The 17,822-nt window shown below is 48.2% G+C and overlaps 1 protein-coding gene across 1 annotated transcript; it reads right to left on the bottom strand.

Moving 5' to 3' along the window:
• Window positions 1-3,865: 3,865 nt before the first annotated feature.
• Chmp7 (charged multivesicular body protein 7) lies at window positions 3,866-16,997 on the bottom strand. The gene is made up of 10 exons (XM_038310022.2): window positions 16,611-16,997; window positions 14,635-14,806; window positions 8,172-8,357; window positions 7,867-8,000; window positions 7,032-7,080; window positions 6,690-6,809; window positions 6,329-6,427; window positions 6,061-6,121; window positions 5,448-5,627; window positions 3,866-5,232 (listed from the first exon to the last, which is right to left on the bottom strand). The coding sequence occupies exons 1-10, from the start codon at window positions 16,907-16,909 to the stop codon at window positions 5,180-5,182; spliced, it is 1,353 nt and encodes a 450-aa protein (XP_038165950.1). The 5' UTR covers window positions 16,910-16,997; the 3' UTR covers window positions 3,866-5,179.
• Window positions 16,998-17,822: the final 825 nt, after the last annotated feature.

Genomic DNA, 17,822 nt, shown 5'->3' with positions numbered 1-17,822 from the left:
AGAGTCAACAACTTGTCACCTTCCCTCCTCCTGGCTTGGTGCTTTTCTCTACTTCTCTTCTCCTTTTCCATCCATAATTATTATCCATTCTTATTTTTTTATTCATTGATAAGAATCTAATGATGGCCTCTTTGGTGGGTATACTTGCTGTAGATCAGGCTGGCTGCGAACATGCACAGATCTGCCTGCCTCTGCCTCCTAAAGACAAACACCACCACACCTGACTCATGCAAGAGCTTGTTTATTTGTTTAAGTTGTTGGCTTTTTTGAAACAGGGTTTCTCTGTGTAGCCCTGGGTTCTCCTGAAACTCACTCTGTAGATCAGGCTGGCCTCAAACTCATAGACCTAAGTGCCTCTGTCTCCCGAGTGCTGGAAATAAGGCGTTCACCACCACCACTACCTGCTTCATGCAGCAGTTTAACCCCCCAAGTTTTATGTTTGCGTCAGACTTTGGTGTACAAAGAACCTCATCAGAGTGCAGGCCCCATGATTAAATCTCAGAGACTTCACAAAAGGCAGGAAGCAGCCAGAGAGGCAGCTCATTGGTAAAGTACTTGCTGGATAAACACAAGAGCCTAAACTTGGATCCCTAGAACCCACACACTAAGCTAAGCATGTCTGTAATCCCAACAGTGGGAGGGTGTGGCCTGGGAGGGAGACAGGATGCAATCTTGTTCTCATTAGCTGGACAGGCTCCTGAATCAGAGAGCTGAAAGTTCAATGACAGACCTTGTCTCCAAAAATAAGGTGGAGGGGCTGGAGGGACGGCTCAGCAGTTAAGAGCATGGGCTTAGATTCTGTTCCCAGCACCCACATGTCAGCTCAAAATCATCCATAGCTCCAGTTTCAGGGGACTTAACACTCTATTTTGACCTCCTGGGAAATTCGGCATGAACGTGGTGCACGGGCAGTCGTGTTGACAAAACATTTAAGCATATAACAAAATGAATAATGAGAAAAAATTTTTTGAGACATGGTCTTTCTACGTATCCCTACCTGTCCTGAAACTCACTCTGTAGACCAGGCTGGCCTTGAACTCACTGAGATCCGCCCACCTCTGCTTCAAGTGCTGGGATTAAAGGTGCCACCACCACCTGGCTTTGAATAAATCTTTAATTAAAAAAAAAAGTAGAGTGTTTGTAGAACTTGTTTCACCTTTGTTCTCCGCAGATGCGCGCGCGCACACACACACAATGGGAATAGAAACAGCTTGAAAATTTTGACAAGATCAAAATTGGGTTTGGTGTGTGTACCTGTTTATCCAGGGGCTTTGCAGTGTTTATATGGTAGATTTGTGGGGTGTGTGTGTGCATGGTGTTCATAAGTGTGCATGTGTGTGTGTGTGCGTGGTGTGTGTGTGCATGGTGTTCATAAGTGTGCATGTGTGTGTGTGTGCGTGGTGTGTGTGCGTGTGTGTGTGTGTGTGTGTGTGAAACTAAATTATCACTGAAGTCTCAAGAGGTGGCTGAGTGGGTAAAGGTGTTTGCTGCTGAGTTTGACGACCCCAGTTTGATCACTGGGACTCACACCACCGAAGGAAAGAACTACCCCAAACTGTCTTCTGCTCCCCACCTGTGGACTGTGGCAAGTACATACACACATACACAAAATCAATCTTAAAAATCATTATTGACTGTAGACTACTTTTTAAACCTCCAAATCCAAGAAAATCAGTTATGAATACTTGTAAGCACGAGATGTCCCCCAGAAATGGGAAGGGGACAGATTATTTACTATTTTCCCTTTGCTGTGTCGAGTGCCTCTGTGTATCAGCACAAAGCTTAGGGAGGAAGGGTTTGTGCTTTAAGAAGGGACACGTTTGTCACGGCACAGAAGGCATGGTAGCAGAAGTGTGGGAAGCTGGTCACAGTTGGATAGCAGACAGAAAACAGGAAGTAGCTGGACTAAAACCACCACAAGGCCCACCCTTAGAGACCCATTTCCTCTAGGACGACTCCAACTCCTATAGGTTACACATGCAGTCTATCAGACCAGCACTGTCAGCTGGGCACCAAGTGTTCAAACACAGGAGCCTGTGTATGTGGCGCACGCGCGCGGTGTCTCTTCACGTTCGGAATACAACAGCAGAGATAAGGAGGGGCTGTAGGGAAAGAGTAAGAGTAGGAAAAGAAGGGCTGGGAAAGACAGAGGGGCCCAAGGGAGCAGCCAATGAAGAGTCCACCCTTCCCCTTTCTACCTGACTATCCTCTGTGGCTGTCATCAAAATCCCAGACGGCTTTTCTGTTGTCACTCAGTTTCTAGGAGACCACTGCCCCAGCCTAGCCTGAGTTCTAGACCTTCTTAAAGGACCAGAGTAAACAGTGTGAGGTGTTACTTGAGTGTAATTCCAACACTTAGGAGGTAGGTAGGAGGATCTAGGATGTGAGGCCGGTCACGGGCTGTGCGAGCTCACATACTAAACTCCTTTTCCCAGTACCAGACTCCCTGTACCCTGCTTCATTTATCTCCTCTACTGGAAACAATTCTAGGTGGTGATTGGTGTTTTTGACGTCTTCTCTGCAGATGTAGACGCTAAAGTAGGAGCTGAGAGATGGCTCAGCAGTTAGAAGTGTGTACTGCTCTCGCAGAGGACCTGAGTTCAGTTCCTAGTACCCATGTCAGGCGGCTTCATAACTAGTTCTAACTCCAGTTTTGGGAGATCAAATGTTACTGGCCTCAATGGGCACCCACACTCATGTACATACCCACTCACACGGTTACAAGGCTAAAGTACACAGAAGACTAGCCAGCCAATGTCACACTAGTAACTTGTCTCGCTCTAGTTTCACCACGCTAGAGTGAAGGTGAGGGCCAAGCTTCCTCTTCGGGTGGGGTCTGTCCCTCCAGTGGGACACTCTGGCTGAAGTTGGCTAATTCTACTACAGTCCAGGAAGGAGACAAAAGCCTGGCAGGCCTTGCTAAGCCGAAGACCACCAGACTGAGGACTAAGTCCACTGAATGTTGGAAGTGGTCTCCCCAGCACGGGGTGAGTAGGTGCCACAGCTCAGGAACAGGGTAAAAAAAAAAGAGAGAGAATGAGGAGAGGCAGCGGCACACTGGGGACAGCGAAGATAAATTGTCTTAGTGTTCCGGTCTTCCCATGGGAGGTGCTGGGTGAGGACTGCTTAGTCGCTCAGACAACAACACAAAACCAGGTAACCGGCTCCCCAAATGCCGGCCCTTCCTGCAGCTTCATCTGTTCCACCCTCCCCTCTGCACACCTTGTCTATCAGAGCCAGCCATCCAGACCCACTGTGGAGTTGCAGGTTCTCCTGAGACCGTTTCACACAACAAATGGTGCCGAACTGGTCCTGTGGCCTCCTGGGCTGAAGCTCCTTACACCTTTTCCTGGCTGGCTCGTCTGCCGCCTCAGCTGGAGCTGCAGACCCAGTACGCAGCAGACCTGCTCTGTTGCAGACTGCACTCGGCCTCAAAGCCTCCTTCCTCCACAGGCACAGCGGACAGCATGCACAGCACAGGCCAAGAACCAGAGGCGCTGGACTAGTGTGGAGCCACCACATGAGCAGGGTCGTTCTCGGTGTGGAGAACAGGACCTGGGAGACAGCGCAGTATACGGTTCAGGGCTGGAGGGAGAGTTCACTCGGGCAGGCAGGAATCCCTGCAGCTCAGGGCCTGTTATTCAGCTACTCCACATTTTCCAGACGCCCCGGATGAACAGCGCCTACGTGAGGACATGTGTGTGACTCTGAGAGACAGGACATAGTCTGGTGTGTATGGCTACACAGCTGTGGTCCCAGCTCTTAGGGACGCGGGAGGACAAATCTCAAGGACAGTCTCAGCTATGTGAGACCTATCTTAAAAAAAAAAATTGATACAACCTAAAGAACAGACAACAACAAAACCTGGTGGTTTTCTCTTTTAATAATTATTTACCAGATTAAAAAAGAAAAAATAGTGATTGTTTTTCTTCACCCCCAATATTTCCGTTTGCCAAAGCTGAGTGGGAGGGAGAGACTCGTTGAACAGTGATTCGTGCTCCTGGTCGGAAGCAAAGTCCTCCCCTCTGCTCTGTGCCACCACAAGCAGGAGGGGCAGTGCAAAGAGATCCAGGCAGACATCGTCCTGGATGGCAGATTGGCAGTGTGGCTGTCATTTTCCTCTCCACGCTGCCACCTCAACATTCAGACCTACCCTCTCCTGCCTGCCCCACAGTTCATGGAAAGAAGATGCGCCCACGGGAAGCAGGCGCAGGGCAGAGCAGAGGGCAGCCCATACAGATGCAGCAGGCCAGGGCCACCTCCTCCTATTGCACATCCTGGCTCAGGCCCCTGCCCTGAGTGGTGAATACATGGTGAGACGCTTTCCAGATCCTAACAGTGAGTGTCAGGCTCAAGAAACAGGGAATGTGACACCATGTGGCTTGCTCCAGAAAACACACATATTTATGATGGGGCCAAAGCAAAAACTTAGCTTTTTTTACACCGTGGGGCCTGTAGTTGATTTGGATTTCTCCTGCTCAGGTTCAAAAGACAGATTAACCCCTTCCCCACCCTCATCAGCAGATCTGCTTTGCCTAAGATGGAAGAGGTTGTGGCGCTGAATGACATAAGCCACCCCTGCAACTGCCATGACCCTGAAGCATTCAGAGAATTTGACAAAACAGGTAGAGAAACATCTTGTGGACAATGTTTCTCCAGACACTCAGCTGTTCCGTCTCTCTGAGTAAAACTTGTTTGACTCTCATTCTTAATTCCAATAAAGCAGAGGACAGGGGAGCAGTTTAACTGGCAGTGCAGAAAACAAACTTTGTTTTAAAAACCTTAGGAGTGGAAGACAGGGCTGGCTTTGATGGGCAAAGCTGCAAACCTTTCACCTTCACTGGCTGCAACGAAGCTGGTGGGTGAAGACAAACCTAACGGAGCCAATGGCAAGAACTGCAGGCTATCAGAGACGACGGTCACACACAGAACTGTATAAATTGTGGCACTATAGAGACGAGAAGGTAGGTCCATGACATCAGCTTGGAGCACACCTTCACAGCATGGCTTCCAGGAGCTGTACCTGTCTTGTCATGAGTGGTACCCTCCAGAGAGATCCAAGTGGTTCTTTCCTCCTCTTTCAACAACTTCTTAGTGTTTCTCGTTAAATAACTATGTACACACACAAGGCTGTCCCTCTGTGACATGAGGGTCCTTCACTTGAGTTCCTGTAATGGCTTTAGAGAGTCGGTTCCAATTGCCTTTTTGGAGACTTACTACTTGGGACCAAACCTGCGAAAAGAAATGACAATATTCAATAGGAAGGCCTATGACCAAAGCGTCCCAAAGTTTAAGTAACTTGATCTCCATGTACATAACCACTCCCCTCAGCAGGGCTTTGGAATGCAGGCAAACCAAGTTCTTGGGACGGAACCTATCTGTCCTGTGCTTGGCTCCTCTGTCAGCCAGAGTCACATGTCCAGGGTCTATGGGAAGCTGCTCCGTACCTCCTTCTGATAAGGACAGTTTCTCAAGTTCAGCTTCAAGTTCAGCATCCAAGATCCTAGGCTTAGGCACACTGTTGGTATAAAGAGTCTCGTGGGGGTTGTCAGGCAGGTCCAAAGGTTCTTTGGCGGTGTCCTGAAGGAGGATGTCCAACTCCTTTTCCAGTTCCTCACTGTCGAAATCTGGGAGAGAGATGCCATGTCAACCCCCAGGAAAGAAAGGGATGAACCGATGTGCCCGGCACAGCTCAGCTTCACAACCCAGCAGGCCCTCTGCAGGTTGCAGTCACATGAATCATGAGGCAAAGGGTACCCTCGGGCAGATATTCTTTCTCTATAGGGAGAGCTGGATTGTCAGATGGGTATAGTTCACTGAGCCCAGGAACCTGGACCTGCTTCCCTTTGCCTTGGGAAAGGACTACCAGTCAGACACTCTGTCAACATGGACGCCGGAGTACAGAGGACCCCCAGAATAGCTGTCTGAGAGGTCACCTTAACTCCCGCCAACCACCACTGCAGGTGAGCCCCAGAGAGGACCAAGCTAATGATCAGACCTGTTCTGGCCCAAGAAGTGAGGTCTCTCAGAAAGGAGGGGGGAGTGTCCTTGCCAACTCACCTAAACCATTGGTTACCCCACCAGCCAGGGTATGAGAAACTTCATCCTGCGTGTCACACAGCTGTAAGACACAAACACAAAGCTCTGAAGGGAATGCTGGCTCTGGGCAGCTCGGAGCCTTTAAGGGAAATGTTCAGGGTTACAGAGACCTGACAATCAAGGAACAGTTCACTCAGGCACAAGGCCGATTCAAGTCTGGAAAACTGGCCCACAGCAAGTCTCTACCATGTTCTCTACAACTCTCATGGACTCTCCCAGGCCCCTGTACCTCCTGGATCTGGTCCACAAGGCTCTCTGCCTTCTCCACTGTGACATCCTTCATCGAGAGTTTCAAGGCCCCCACACCAGCTTGGTATGCATTAAAAACCTAAAGAGAAGATTAAGTTACCTGTGCAACACTTGCCAAAATACAGACAACCATATTCCGTCTCCAAAGCTAACTTCAGGCTTTTTTTGGCCACCCAAGGCCAATGAATTCACTTTACACCCAGAGAAGCTAAACTTCCCAATAGGGAAGGGAATCCAGCAACACCCTGGAAGAACCCAGGACTCATTTAAACAGTAGGCCACAAGGGAGGGAGATGCAGTGTGGGAGCCTGGGACCACAGGGCACGGAGGGGCGTGGCTACCATCTGGTCCGTCTGGGAGGCATAGATGCGATCCAGGATGCCTTGAACAGTGTCCAGCTTGGCGTGCAGGGCCTCAATGCGTTTCTCTGTCCTCTGCTTGGCCTTGAGAGACCTCAGTGCCTGGCGGGTATGGAAACAGATCAGAGTAGGACATGGTAGGCCACAGGGCATAAGCAAGACAGCCCTGCTCAAATCACAAGAGCATCCCAGCCTATAAATTAAGCTGTGGTTTCTGAGAACCTGCAGGTGCTGCTCCCTGAACCCCAGTCAGGCTGCTCTCTGCTGGGCCCCTTTATCCGACAGTTGTGTGTCACTCCTAGGCTGCAGGGGAAGAGAACCTACCAACTGCTTCTTTCCAGCTCGGCATGCCCGGCGGGCTTCCTCTTTGTACCTAAGGAAGGAAGGACAGATGGAGAAGGCTGTACAGTGGCAGGGTCTCCGAGAATGCTTGAGAGCACTTAGTGAAAGTAGCTTCAGACTGAGGTCAGTAACTCTCTAAAGCCCACAGCCACAGTGAGGGCCAGCTACCCACTGCCAGTGCCTGGAAGTGGGTCTCAACAGAGGCTTGAGCATCTGTATGTGGCAAGGCAAGGTGATCTTGTCCTGAAGGTGAGAGAATTATACACATCTTTCCACTCTAAGACATGGGATTGATCCCTTCACATTAAAGACCTTGGCCATGTCTCTGAGTCTCCCAATGGTCCTCTATTTCTCTGAGAGACAGAGTGAAGAACTCTAATTCAGTGTGCTAGTCTTCCATTCAGGGAAGTGGATTCTTGTAGAAGCACCCCAAGGAATGAGCAAGAGATCCTTAAGAAGGCCCTGTGAAGGCGTGGACCCACCTTACTATTTCCCCACCTGTGGAAAACACCAGGCTTCAGAAGAACATAAATAAGATGTTAGCAGCTGTTATCATGGGAGGGACAAAAGGCTATTTTTCTCCTTTATTTTCTGTTTTCCACATGGAGTACCTAGTGCTTGTGCAATTAATACATAGCTTTTTTTTTTTTTTTTTTCAGAGCTGGCAAACCCATGGCTTCATGCATCTAAATAAGCACTCTACAAATGGAGATGTTACAGTCCAAGTGTTTTTTGTTTTTTTTTTTTTTTTTTTTTTTTTTTGAAGAGACCCACCCATGCTGGGGCTCCAGGGCAGCTAGGTAAGAAAGGAGATTACCTTTCAGATTCTTGGGATAAAGACTCAACCTTTCGAGAGAGAAGCTGTTCGCTCTGCATCAGCTGGTAGACCCCAACATCCACATCGTTCACAGGAGACACTTTGGCATGTGGCCCCCTGGCAAACTTCACAATCTGGGGGGAAGGGACAAATTACTATTGCCTCTACCACATATGGTGAGAAATTCACAACCAGGCCTGGGGTGGGCATATGAGAGCAGACTAAGTCCCTGAGAGTACATGCACACACAAACATGCATATACATGCACGCAGGCACACACCTACAAAGAGGCATGCTTCCACACCTTCTCTCCATTCTGTTCCAACACCGTGACTCTCTTCTCCTTCTGCAGCTGCAGCAGCACCAGATAGAAGGTCCTCTCGTCTGGGCAGGAATTGGCACACAGAGTACTCAGCTCTGACAGAGCCACCACAGGATGGGAGGAGAGGGGTGAGTTCTGGTATAAGCGATACACCTCCTCAGCCTTTTCCTGCAGGAAAGCCATAGAGATTCAAAGTCCTGGTTACCACCTCAGGACACAAGAGCCTTGACCCTGAGCTTCAGGGCCATGAGCCCACAAGGAAAGGTCTGAGAGTACTGAACCAGTACCCAGTGGCAGCATTAAAAAGCAGCCTTTGGAGACGGCTTAGCTGGTAAAGTGCCTGCTGGGCAAGCACAAAGACTGGAGTTTGGAAGCCCAGAACCCAGGCAAGGCAGCACATGCCTATAACCCCATCCCTGTGGCCAAGACAGGCAGAAACCCACAGCTCACTGGGTAGCCAGCTTAGCCAGACAGTGAGCTCTGCATCCAGTGAAAAACTGTCTCAAAAAGCAAGGTGGGGCTAGTGAGAGGCTGAGCGGGTAAGGGCACTTGACACCAAGGCTGACAACTGGGAATCTGAGTTCCACAGATTGTCTTCTGACCCCTACAGGCACACCATGATGTACACACACACACACACACACACACAGAGAGAGAGAGAGAGAGAGAGAGAGAGAGAGAGAGAGAGAGAGAGAGAGAGAGAGAGAGAGAGGAGAGAGGAGAGAGAGAGAGAGAGAGAGAGAGAGAGAGAGAGAGAGAGAGAAAGGATTTGTATACTTCTTAAACTTTGGGAGAGCGGTGACTGTATAAAACAAGATGTACAAAGTGGCAGCTCCATGTTGGCATGTCCACCTGGGCTGCGCATTGTTGCGTCTGCCCGGCCTGGGACTCCTCACAGGAGGAATAAGGCAGAGGAGGTGGAGTGGAACTAGCCATGATCTAGAGCCAAACTTTACTTTCAACTTAGCCCATATCCCTGCAGCTGCCAGTCTCACAGATGCTCAGCTTCTTGCACATGAACTGAGTAGATGATGCTTAATCCCTTTTCTGTCCTGGATCTCCACAGGCAAAAGTGCAGATGTGAATGTCATTATGCCTGGATAAGAGTCAGGAGGAAAAGCATGCGATAGACAGCAGGAATAGGCAGGCTGCATCAGTGAGAAGACTAAGAAACAGAAGGGCCAAGAAACAATGCCACTGTCCCTCAGAGGGTTCTTAGAAGCAAAACAAAGGGCCACTGATCATAATGTTGAAGGGTCAATCATTACTAAGGGAAAGAGGTGGAGAGAGGTGTCTAAAAACAACAGGCAATCCTGGGCACAGAAGTGTGTGTTCTCGTGTGTACGTGTGTGTGTGTGTGTGTGTGTGTGTGTGTGTGTTTCCCTGGGGGGGGCACAAGAAGAGAAGCACTTCAATACTGTATAAAATGAACATCTCACCTCCTGTTCTTTGTCTTGCAGAGGATGAGCAATCACTAGAGGAACTGCATGGCTAGGCTGTCAGAGAGTCAGCAAACAGCTGAAAAGGATGGACTGAAGAGTTAGGATTAGAAACCAGGAGGCCATTTATGCAAGAAGAGACATACTACCTCTCTGAAGAGGAGAGCACTTAGGAAACAGAGAGATGGGCTAGATCCCAGAAAAACTTAAGAGGATGAAAGCAGCAGCCCCAGGTGTCTGAACAAAGACTGATGGAGAAAGGGGACTTGGCTATGGCTGGGGTGACTCATATAGAGGAAAGCAAGAGAAGCCTGTCTCAAACACCAGAGTTCCACTTCAGACAAGCTAGACATCAGATGAACAAGCCTGAAGTTCAAAGGAGACTGCAGAAGAGAGCAAGGAGAACCCTCAAGTCGCCAGCACAAAGAGGGCAGCCAAGATCCAAGTGTGAGTGAGAGAACATAAGGGGGTTCGAGGAAACGCAGCAGAAAGGAAGACCAACGCTGAAACAGTGAGGTGAGCCACAAGAGACCCACACGACTGTTTGGGGGACCAAGGAGAACCCACAGTTCACTGTGAACAAATCCAGGGGAAGGAACCAAGAAGCAAGCAGTCAATCACGTCCAAGATAGCGCACAAGAGTCTAGCAAGACAGAGACTACAGTCAGACCTGACTGCCCCGCCCCGAATTAGCTGCCATTCATATCAACAATGCCTAAGAGCGGTGTGACGGCACACACAAGACTCAGTAGACAGCATTAGTAAAAGGGTGGGGAAAACTGGCAGGCTGGCTGACTGGCTGGGAAAACAGGGCTTTCCCTCATCACAGGTACACAAATACCCAAGAACAGAAATGGAAATGGAAAAAAGTAAAAGTCCAAAGTAATTAAAATTAAAAAAAGAAGCTAGAAGTATAGTACATTGGTATAGCACTTGCTTAGTACACACGAGCCCCAAGTTCAATCTCCAGTAGCAAAGAGAGAGAATCAATTTTTGGTTATGCTTGAGGCATAAGATGTATCCCTAAGCAAGACCAGCAATTAGTATTTCAAAGGAAACTGGATGCTCTCATTGCTGTATTTGAAAACTTCTGTAAAAGACGTCATGACAGTTGGCAAGGTGGCTGGGCAGGTAAAGGCATTTGCTGCCAAGCCTGCTCACAGGAGTTCAATCTCCAGTGCCATATGGTGGAGAAGTGACTCCTGCAAGTTGTCCCCTGACTTCCATGTGTCCCACAATGAACACATCCATACACACGCACACAGATTCACGCAAACAAAAACAAATGTTTACGTTTGTTTTAAGGACATCATAAATAAAAATTAAGCAACATCTAAGAAGTAATATTTCTATTTTGGGGGTAGGGACATGGCTTAGAGGGTAAGAACGTTTGCTGCTCAAGCACGAGGACCTGAGTTTGACTCTTAATACTCACAGAGAAAACAGACTAGAACCAACATCTGCAACCCCAGTGCTGTGCAGGGCAGAGACAGAAGGATCACTGGGGCTTGCTGGATGCCAGGCTAGCAACAAGTTCAGCGAGAGACCCTGTCTCAAGGGAATAAGGCAGAGAGTAACAGTGCACCCGATGTCCTCCTCTGGCCTCCACATGTGTGTGCATACATGTGCACATGTGTGCGAGCATACACAACACACACTATTTTTATTTTATGTTCATTGGTGTTTTGCCTGCATGTATGTCTGTGTGAGGGTATCAAATCCCCAGGAGCTGGAGTTACAGACAGCTGTGAGCTGACATGAGGGTGCTGGGAATTAAACCTGGGTCCTCTGGAAGAGCAAACAGTGCTCTTAAACACTGAGCCATCTCTCCAGCCCCCTTAAGACATTCTCAATTAAAGTAAAATTAGTACAAACTCCTGAAAAGTAATGGTGTTGTAAGGGGCTCATGCCTGTGATTCCAGCACTTAAGAAGGATTGCCACAAACTGAGACCAACTTAGACAACATTGTGAAAACCTGTCTCAACACCACAAAATATCAAGTAATAATTTTGTATGTGTGTTAATGTGTTCACATGTGTGTACACATGTATGTAAGTATGCGTGTGGAGCCCAGAGGTAACATAGGTATATTCCACAATCACTCTCCACCTTATATTTTCAAGACAGGTGTATAATTCTGCTAGACTGGCTGGCCAGAAGGCCCCAGGGACCCTCCCATCTCTGTTCCCCAGCACTGGCACTCTAAGTGCTAGCCTTTCTTTGCACACAGCTTTTTATGTGCATACTATGAATCCAAACTCAGGTCCACACTTAACCAACCGAGCTATTTCCCCAGCCACTAACGGGGCAATTATTTTTGTCAAGATTAAAGGAACAAAACTACACAGACATATATGCACAAGCCTAGTAAAGATGGAAAACAAGGGAAACTGTAATAGCTTAAAGTTCAATTGCAGGACAACCAGTGACACACAGTGGCAGGGGTACAGGTTGCTGTACAGCTGTCAAAAAGAATGAACTAGATTGCGTAAGACCCAGAAAGATACTCCCAACATATTAAAGTGGAAAAAAAAACAAGCTATGGAGCCATTCTATTTCTAGAAAAACAATGGAATGGATGTGTATACATACACATGTATATTCACTTATTCAACAAATATTTATTGATTACTATATACTAGACATCTTTCAGGGTCCTGGAGTTCGTGGAATCCCTTTTAGTAGGACAGTCAGACAATAAATTGGTAAACATACAGGCTTTTCAGTTAGAAGTGTAACAAGAAAATGCAATGGTCTGGAGAGATGACTCAGCAAGTTAAAGTGGTTGAATCCAAGCTTGATGACCTGAGTTTGACATCAGGAACCCAAGTGAAAAGCCAGATCTGTTGGCCTGCGCCTGCAATTCCAGTACTCTGTATTGCGTAGGTATATGAACACACTTCCAGGAGAACTGATCACACACACAGTTCCCGGAGAACTGCCTGGAAGCTAACGGGTCACCCAGCCAGGACTTCACAGTAAAGCAGGAACAAAAGAATCCTGCTTCAGAACAAGGTGCAAGAAGAGAATCAACTCTCAAAAGATGTCTTCTGACCACCATATATGCACCATGACAGATACATATCTACAAACACACACACACACACCAATAATAAAGAAAATTTTGTACATCAAATACTATTTAAAAAATTGAAAGAGTAGCAAGGGTAATAAGAAAAATGTGTTTTTCCCTCTTACCTCTGATGACATGCCACACTGTATGTATAGCATGTGCATGCGCGCACACACACGCACACGCACACACCCCAGAAATGCTTCAACTTCCCATAGTCCTTCCCCAGGTAAGACCAGCATCTGGGAACTTGCGCTTCATCTCACTTGGGCTTATATCATAGATAGGAAATTTGGTACAGCTGTCTGAGTCTTAATGCTCAACATATAAGAACATTCATGCTGAAGTCATTACAATGAGGCCAAAGTGAACAACGGTGGTAAGTGAACAGTTAGAAGTCCCAAAGTAACAAAGAGTAATGTAACTGTTACAAAGTCAGTTGATTCAAAAGTAACAGAGTAATGTAACTGTTACAAAGTCAGTTGATTCAAAAGTAACAGAGTAATGTAACTGTTACAAAGTCAGTTGATTCAAAAGTAACAGAGTAATGTAACTGTTACAAAGTCAATTGATTCAAAGGTGAAAGTGTTACAGTCAACTCATCCCAGATGCCTGCTCCAGACAGAGAGAGAGAGAGAGAGAGAGAGAGAGAGAGAGAGAGAGAGAGAGAGAGAGAGAGAGAGAGAGAGAGAGAGAGAGACTGTGCGTGCGTGCGTGCGTGTGTGTGTGTGTGTGTGTGTGTGTGTGAGACAAACCTTGGCCAGGCAAGCACCACTAATGCTACTGTGACTGGGATGGCATGCTCTCCTGTCAAAGCATGCTCGGATATCCAGTTCAGGGTGGAAAAAACTGAACATGAACTGGGAACTGTCAAAGGCATTCAGTTTGATCAAAAATATATTCCCTATATTTTACTAACACATCAAGAGGTCAAAATGTGGATTTCAGAACACCTATGTTCTACTGAGTGAAAAGAAAATTTTGTTTTGTTTTTGGTTGATTTTTTTTTTGTCTAGTCTTAGAACAACAACAAAAAAAAAACCATGTTCCTCCCTATAAACACCTTCTTCTTTACCCAACATGATGAGCCATTACTTCTGAGAAAACAGGACTCACCACATATTTGAAATCAGATATCATCAAATGGAACGTGAAGTGTCTGCTTAGTAACAGGAGGTGGCAGAATCATTACTGTGCCCTGTCGAGCTCTAGGCCCACTTCTCTACCGCACAGGATCAGACTGACTACACTGCTTTAGAAAGTGACTGCTGGTTCCCACCCAACTCCTAGTGAGGAGCAGCAGAGAAGTGTGACTGCTCAGGACTCTGAGATCACATCTGTCCTGCAGTCAGCACGTGGCCTGGGCTAGGAGGAAAAGGTAGCTGTGAAGGTGACTGGGCAGCAGGGTAGGAAGGGATGGTGCCTCTGGCCTCACCCAGGCAGAGTGGGGACAGTGAGAAGCAAGTCACTGGTGAGCTAGACAGAGAAGAGAGATTGGAGGGAAGGAAATTATAGTTCAGTAAGCTAGAGCTTGGTAGCAGAGCGCTTGCCCAATGCACTCAAGGGCCAAGGTTCAATCGCAAGTACAATCATAAATACATCAGTTAACTGAATTAATTAAATACTGGGAATTTCTTGCAGTAAACCGGAGAAGGCAGAGGACACCCTAAACTATAGCTTCTCATTAATACCCTCAACTGCCAGGACATGATCAACTGTCTGTTACTGACAATTCCAGACAAAGCTCACTCTTAAAATGTAAAAATAACCCAGTGAGTATATAGCCCGACAAAGTTAATGGCAAAAGATATCATATAGACTCAGTCTTAGTCCCATTACTTGGCAAAGAGACAGTACTTTCCTAAGGATGCTTGTGGTGACCCTGTCATACCTGATGCCACCCAGCTCCCCGCCCCCACTCTGCATGACCACCTTAAGCAGCTCCACAGCCACGAGCACCTCCTCGGCTGGAACTTTGTTATCCCCCAGCATGTTAGAAAGAGTCCACTTGAGGGGCTTCAGCAGGAAGACTCCAACCCCCCAGGAGATCCAGCTGCTGTCCACACTGGCCATGAAGTCTGATTCTCGCTGCAGCTCGCCTCGACTGCACAGAAATAGAGACAAAGGCATGTAGGGACATGAAATGCAATGACCTTTACCCTCTGAAGCATATCATCATCATCATCATCATCATCATTTATTGCACTCCATGTTCAGCCTCCTAACCACTTCACACAATAGATGGTGTCACCAGTATGTTAACTAAGGAGAAGACCGAGGGTCTAAGGCAGTAAAGGCGGCCAGATGATACCAAATTTGTCTGGCTCCAAAATTGCAAGTGTCCCACTAAGACAATAGAGGCACAAAGGCTTCACTGGACCCAAGCTGAGGTTTCCTTCTACCTACGGGCCTGGGAACAATCAAATGAATCAAATGAAATCCTGTGCAATAGGCTGGACCTAAGGAAGAAAGCAAAACTACACACAGCAGGGTCTTATACTATCTCTAGGCCAGGCTGGAAGTGAAATATATTTCCTGGTAGTGGTAACAACAGCGGCCAACTCTACTAGATGCTTGGCACGGGTAATCACTGTGTTAAGGGCTATATAAAGATCCTCAAGATTTAACAACCAACCTACATAATGCCATCACTGTAATTTGATAATTGGCCAAAGGCTTACAGGTGGCATGTTACCTATGCAGGGCCACCGCTTAGAAAAAGGTAAAGCTAGGATAAAGGCATAACTGTGCAGCCCTCAAGCAAAGCTGTTGATATGTGGATGGCAAACCTGGACAAGTACCAGGGAGCTTCAAGATTCAGCAGCCTGGATAGGCAGTTTCAAGGTGTTAAAGGTCTCCGGATTTGGACATGGGTCATGACTATCCTGCATTAAGGGGCTTGTTTTGGTTTAGCCCCTCATTGACTCAACTATTTTTCACTTCAGGCAACAGGTAAAACTTTTTCCACAGCACACTTTCTCAGAGGACAATTTTAGAAAGGTTTCTTAGGTCAAGGTCAGGCAATGAAAGGCATTGGGAACAGAAGTAAAGAAGGGTGACCATTTAGTGAGAAATTATGCTAAATACAACAGCCTTGACTTTCTCTGTGTTCATTTAAAGAGGCACGATGCTAGGCTGGGCTGGGCATAATACATGCAGTGTGAAACACAAATGATTTAGAATCCAAAGACCAGGGACCAGTGCTGGGATGACTCTTGCTGTGTAACCTGTGTAACCCATAGGTTACTTGATCTCTCAGAGACTCGGTTTCTTATTTTTAATGAGGATAACTGTATTATCTTGCCCTGGATTCCTGAAAAGGCCAGAGACTCGAGTATAAAAGTATCTGAAACTATGAAGTATCGTTCATCTATTAGATATGTCACCTCTTCAAGCACGACCTGAACACTATACCTGTCACACACTTACCACCTAAAGCCCTTTCAGGGGCCGCAGATACCCAGTTAAACCCCCCTGTCCTCTGATCCAGTATTAGTCCTGGGCATGCTAGTTGTATGACCTGTGCCAGAGTTCTCTTGTCAAGATGTCTATAACCCGACGAGAACTCCCTCCTTCCCCAGTTCAAAGTACCCATCTCAGAGATCTGCTTGCAGAGCTAATCCAAATCCGGAGGAGCTGCTGAAATAACTGCATAACGGGATCCCAGCCCAAGTGTGCCGCTGCCACCGCTGCCACGATGGTTCTGGTCTGGACCATTCATGACTACGGTCATTCCACCGCGATCCCCTCTTTCTCTTTCTCCACACATCCGTGGAGCTGCCTCCCCGCCCTCCTCCTCCACCCATTGAACAAACCCTGGACTCTGAGTCCCGGCTGTCAAAGGGCAGGTCTGAAGTCAGCCCTGGGGAGCCGCCCCCCGGCGTGGCCCGCACGGCCCGGGTCCTCACCGCAGCAGGTCCTGCAGCACCGTAGCCAGACCCAGCGGGACACTGCCCTTCCGCTGGAAGGCCTCCTGCAAGTCCCGCAGACGCAGGCGCACCACCCCTTGGCGGCGGCTGTGGCTCAGCACCAACGGTGCCCAAAAGCCCATCTTGCTGTCCCAGTCGGTGCTGTTCACCTCGCGACTCCTCTTGAAGGCGGAGAACAGGAAAGACATGCGCTCCTCATCCTCCTCCCACTCGGGCGGCAGGAGGCCCGCCGGGTCTTTCCCGGTCGGGGCCTGGGCCTCCCGCTCCGGGGACCACATCGGAACCCCAGCCCCGCCAAGGAACCGAACACAAGCCTGGCCCGGGTCCCCTTCCGCCCCAGGTCCCTCTCGGCTTCCGTCGCTCCTTCACGCCCTCCTCCTCAGCCTCTACGTCACCGCCGCCGCCAGTGTGACAAAAGTCCCGCAAGTCCTCAGGGCGCAGGCGTAGCGCTGCATCCCTTTGGCCGGGAGCAAGAGATGTGGGTGTTCCCGCCGGAGAGACGCAGTACGCAGGCGCAGAACCTTCCTTTCCCCGGCCTTTGTGCGACGAGAAGGATTTTGCGCTTGCGCCGCGACCATAGAGTTCGGCGAAGCGCCCTAGAGAGGCGACCAATTGCGCCTTCCCAGGTGGTTTGGGTTTAAGGTAGCGGGACTTCAGCTGCGGGACGTGCAGGTGGATCTTAAACCTTGGGTCTGGTTTACCATTCCTAGCCCAGGAACTTTTACATTAAACAAATGTTCAAGAGACCTTCTTTTCACTAAACTATCAATCGATAAACAGAAATGGTCCCCAAAGCTCCGTGACAGCGCACACAGTTTTAGGGCTACATATGCTTCTGAGCACTTTCTTCCCGCTCTCTGCTCTGGAAGTGTCCGTTTTCTTCGGAAAGTCCGCATCCCGCCAGGTTCTTATAGAAGCCAGCACCATTCCGACTCTCCCCTGAAGCCCCGGGTTGTTCGGGCTTCCAGTACCGCTTCTATCTCCAACTCCTCTTCGCACAAGGAGATAGCTGTGCAAGTATCTTGGAGTGACGGCGGTGCGGCAGAAAAACACTTTATACGGAAAGTTCCTTAAACTATGCCCTTTAATTACTTTGCAGTCTTAAAGAGTCTCAAAAAAAATCTCTTAGGTCTTGAAAATAAATTGTTAAGGTAATAGTGGTAGTGTTGTAGCCGGGTTGTTTTCACCCAA

This window comes from Arvicola amphibius, chromosome 13 (assembly GCF_903992535.2).
Source record: "Arvicola amphibius chromosome 13, mArvAmp1.2, whole genome shotgun sequence".
NCBI classification, from domain to species: Eukaryota; Metazoa; Chordata; class Mammalia; order Rodentia; family Cricetidae; genus Arvicola; species Arvicola amphibius.
This window is presented reverse-complemented; position numbering and strand designations above follow the sequence as displayed.

Bases quoted from the DNA above. Each gene is read 5' to 3' on its own strand.
- Chmp7 (XM_038310022.2), bottom strand. From the start codon at position 16,909: ATGTGGTCCCCGGAGCGGGAGGCCCAGGCCCCGACCGGGAAAGACCCG. The intron at 5,628-6,060 runs GTGAGTTGGCAA...TCTCTCTCCCAG, and splicing joins TGGGGTAACCAATGGTTTAG to ATTTCGACAGTGAGGAACTG. The intron at 5,233-5,447 runs GTACGGAGCAGC...TTCTTTTCGCAG, and splicing joins ACTGTCCTTATCAGAAGGAG to GTTTGGTCCCAAGTAGTAAG.